General features: G+C 43.3%; 1 protein-coding gene across 1 annotated transcript; it reads right to left on the minus strand.

The window, feature by feature from the left end:
- Positions 1-236: 236 nt before the first annotated feature.
- LOC111142582 (centrin 1) lies at positions 237-948 on the minus strand. The gene has a single exon (XM_022495871.1). The coding sequence runs from the start codon at positions 920-922 to the stop codon at positions 404-406; it is 519 nt and encodes a 172-aa protein (XP_022351579.1). The 5' UTR covers positions 923-948; the 3' UTR covers positions 237-403.
- Between the last annotated feature and the right edge of the window lie 2,959 nt (positions 949-3,907).

Genomic DNA, 3,907 nt, shown 5'->3' on the forward strand with positions numbered 1-3,907 from the left:
CTCGAATTCAAGGAATAGTATGTGAAGCAAGATAATATAAGGCCACCAAAGAAATAACAAGGGAATCGCATGGCTCTTTGTCCCAAGAAGCCAACCTACCTTCCTTCAGCTCAATGGCTATCCACCAAAGCAGGGCAGAAGGTGAGCGAGGGGACGGAAGCCTCAGGGCTCTTTATTCAACCTAAAGTACTCCAGGTCTGATTGCGAGAATTAGAAACCAAAACACACTAAAAAGCTTCTTTAAAATTCTATAATTGAGCCAGAGATTTGGAAATAGAAGTATCTAAAGAAATTGGGGGTAAGAGGATAGCGCTGTCCTCTAACTTGAGGTCTCACAAAACAGAATCAGAGAACCCAGCAAGCCATTTGACTTCTCTACACATGCTTGCAGAAGAAAGTGACTTTAATACAAGTTGGTCTTTTTCATGATCCGAAGAAATTCTTCCTCGTTCACTTCGCCATCTCCATCCCGATCGGCTTCGTCTATCATTTCCTGCAGCTCCTCGTCGGTGAGGTTTTCCCCTAACTCGTTGGCCACACGCTTTAGGTTTTTGAAAGAGATCTTCCCAGTTTCATCGTCATCAAAGAGCCTGAAAGCCTTCAGGATTTCTTCTTTAGTGTCTTTCTCGGCCATCTTCTGAGTCATCACGGCCAAAAAGTCATTGAAGCTGATTTTCCCTGTGCCTTCTTTGTCTACTTCGGAGATCATCTTCTTCATCTCTTCCTTCCTGGGTTCAAAGCCCAGCGCTCTCATGGCCACCTTCAGCTCCTTCACGTCGATGGTCCCACTTCCGTCGGCATCGAAGAGGTCAAATGCTTCGCGAACTTCTTGCTTCTGATCTTCCGTGAGTTCAGGCTTAGGACCCACCTTTCTTTTCTGGCTGGTAGAGGCCACATTTGACTTCTTGTAGCTGGAAGCCATCTTCTTTCGGCGGTTGTTACCTTTAACGGCACCACTGCAGTCACTGCGCTTGCGCAGGGGTGACCCCTCCCTGGAGCGCAGGCGCGGGGCCTCTCCCCATTCATTCCCAAAGCTTTCCCTCACGTTCTCCCAGTGAGTTGCAGCTCAGTAAGCAGGCCAGTTCTGCGGCATCTTATTACATTCTAACCCACCATTCCCTCGATTGTCATCCAGTTTCCATGAGCTGAGACATGGGCCGGCAAGAAGTGACTGCAGCCACAGTTGTCTTCCATAATGCATTGTAACTTGCTGTACTATCCGGGCCGTTTGCCAGCACCCAGAAGACCATGTTTATAGGGTTATTTGGAAGTCCTTCTTCTCTCCTTTTCTATATAAATTAAAACAAGCAAACAAGCAAAAACAAACAAACAAAAACCTTCGTGGAATTAAGAAAACAAAACAAAATTAAAAGCCCCCTCTTAGTCTGAGGTCACCTAACGCGAAATTTAGGATAATCAAGATGGAGCTTGTCCCTGGGCATTAAATGCGGGGAAGAAGGAGAGAGAATCTTAAGTCACAGCATGTGCTCAACTTGACATAAATGGAAAACAGATAAAATGGAAAAAGTTATATATAAAATTTGTAGAAGTTTCTCTCCTGACAATCCCCCCAACAATAATAAAACTTCACTGGCTTATTCAGCATATGCTGAAATATGAAATGTAATATCCAAATGTATGATTTACTTTCAGTGTTTCAATTTTACATACTCAGTGTAATTACACTCGAATAACAGTCTTTTTTTTTTTTTTTTAAGATTTTATTTATTTATTTGACAGCCAGAGATCACAAGTAGGTAGAGAGGCGGGGGGGGGGGGGGGGGGGGGAAGGCAGGCTCCCTGCTGAGCAGAGAGCCGATGTGGGGCTTGATCCCAGGACCCTGGGATCGCGACCCGAGCTGAAGGCAGAGGCTTTAACCCACTGAGCCACCCAGGCGCCCCGCAAATAACAGTCTTAATTTCATTCACTAGGCTTTTCATTTGGAGGGGGGTTGAAATACTACTTTCCGGTATTTTTTAAAGACTCTAGCAGCATATTACGCTCACTGTTTATCATCTAGTTGGGGCTGTGCTGAACCCCCCCTCCCCCCACCATTGTCCTGCTTTGGTCATGGAAATGGAAGCATATGGTGCAGCACATATTGGGACTAAAAATTGCCTCTGGGGAACAAAGGGGCAAGAGAAAAATGGGAGGTTTTTAAGTGAAAACAAAGAAAAGAGTCCTCAAATAAGCCCATAAAGGAAATTTTTTTGAATATCTGACATTTTAGCATCCTTTTCCCCCCAAATCTCAACTTATTATTACTTGATCAGTCACCAAGAAGGCACTTTCAAAAGCTTTTATTGAAGAGTTTTTGTATCCCCAGTATCTAGAGCAGTGCTTGACACCTAGTAGGTAGATTAATAAATATTTGTTGAATAAGTGAATGAGAGTTACTATTGGTTTTAAAATAGTTCTAACTTGTCCAGATAAGACCAACCCCACTCCCACTCCCAGATTAAATTATGCTGGGAGTGTTTTATAAATTCAGTGTTGTTTTTTAGTTAGTGATCAGATATATTTACATGATCTGTTTAATAGCTACATCTTACTACCTGCCCCAATTGATATGTGACATGATGGACTGAGGGCCTTAGTATAGTGTTTCTAAAAGTCAAGAAAACTTACCTCTGGCATCTCCCATCTCCTGCCTCCCAGCACTTGTCACAGTGTCAACCCAAAGTAGACTTTGGCAAGTAGACACTGTCATTGCCTATCTTTCAACACTGTAAATCCTCCTGCTTTCTTAACCGGGTCAAAAAGCCTGGGATCTTATCCCAACCCCATGCCTTGTTATTTCTGTGACTCGAGAAAGTCACTTAACCTCCCAGACTCAGTTGAGACATCTGCAAAGTAGACATAATAGTATAGCTTCCTAACAGGGCTCCTGTGCGTGTTCTGTGAGCTACTCCAGGAATGGTTCCCCAGTGGAAACCAAACAGGGCTGGGTAATTGTTAGTTGAATCTGAATTTTTCCTAGACATTGTGCATTTCTTTTGACACCCACTCCTCTGCCCAAATTCAAGCCAAGCTATGATGTGTTGGGAAAAACTGAAGGATAGAAGCTGCCTTATATAGAGCTACATTTGGGCCAAGCTGAGCTCAAAGCAAAGCAGTTGTCATAGTTTCCAGATGTGTGCAATCAGCAGTCACAACTAGGGGCCACCAAGAGCACCCTTCATAGAAAACAGTGCCCTCAGCCAGAGTCAGCTGTTGCTGGGGAGTTACTTTATGTTCATAATCTGTAATCTGATTTAAAAAGGGAAGAAAATTTTACATGGATTGTGTGCCCAGCACTGCACTTGCTCCTTGCATTTGGTCTCATTAAATCCTCGCCATCATTTCCCCACTCTGCAGATGAAGAAAAATGAGGCCCACAAGAGGTTGGTAACATATCCAGTGGTACACAGCCAATAAATGGTGGCTCTGGGATTTTAAACCTTGGCCTGTCTGAGTCCAATGCTGAGGCTGTGTTCACCATACCATGCTTCCTTTTCTACAAATTGAGATTATTACCAAGAGGTAGTATCACTGGGAAGATATGATCCTGCTCTTCTTCCCTAAATGTAATAATAATTAAGCATCTTGCCTAGAAAGATTTAATAGGATTTTGTAGGATCTTAGATGGTGCCCCCTTCTGGGGTGAGGAATGAAAAAAAAGAGCAATATGCTTGATAGTTACATTTATTTTTCCATTCTGCCTCATTCCATTCCCTGCTTTCAGCTCCTGGTACAAGGTAGCGAGAAGCAGTCTGGGCAAAGTCCTTTCAGTTGTCATCAGTGAGAGTCTATATAGTGCTTGTGAAATCAGCTTCATTGCCTGTAAGTCACATTTTAAGTTCCACTAAGAGCGACATAAAGTAAACAAGATGTCCTGGAAAGTCAGTGGATAGGAGTGTTTTTGTT

The sequence above is a fragment of the Enhydra lutris genome, unplaced genomic scaffold (assembly GCF_002288905.1).
Source record: "Enhydra lutris kenyoni isolate GAN:26980312 unplaced genomic scaffold, ASM228890v2 scaffoldscaffold8, whole genome shotgun sequence".
NCBI lineage: Eukaryota > Metazoa > Chordata > Mammalia > Carnivora > Mustelidae > Enhydra > Enhydra lutris.

Excerpts from the sequence above, each read along its gene's own strand:
- LOC111142582 (XM_022495871.1), bottom strand. The coding sequence starts at position 922 with ATGGCTTCCAGCTACAAGAAGTCAAATGTGGCCTCTACCAGCCAGAAA.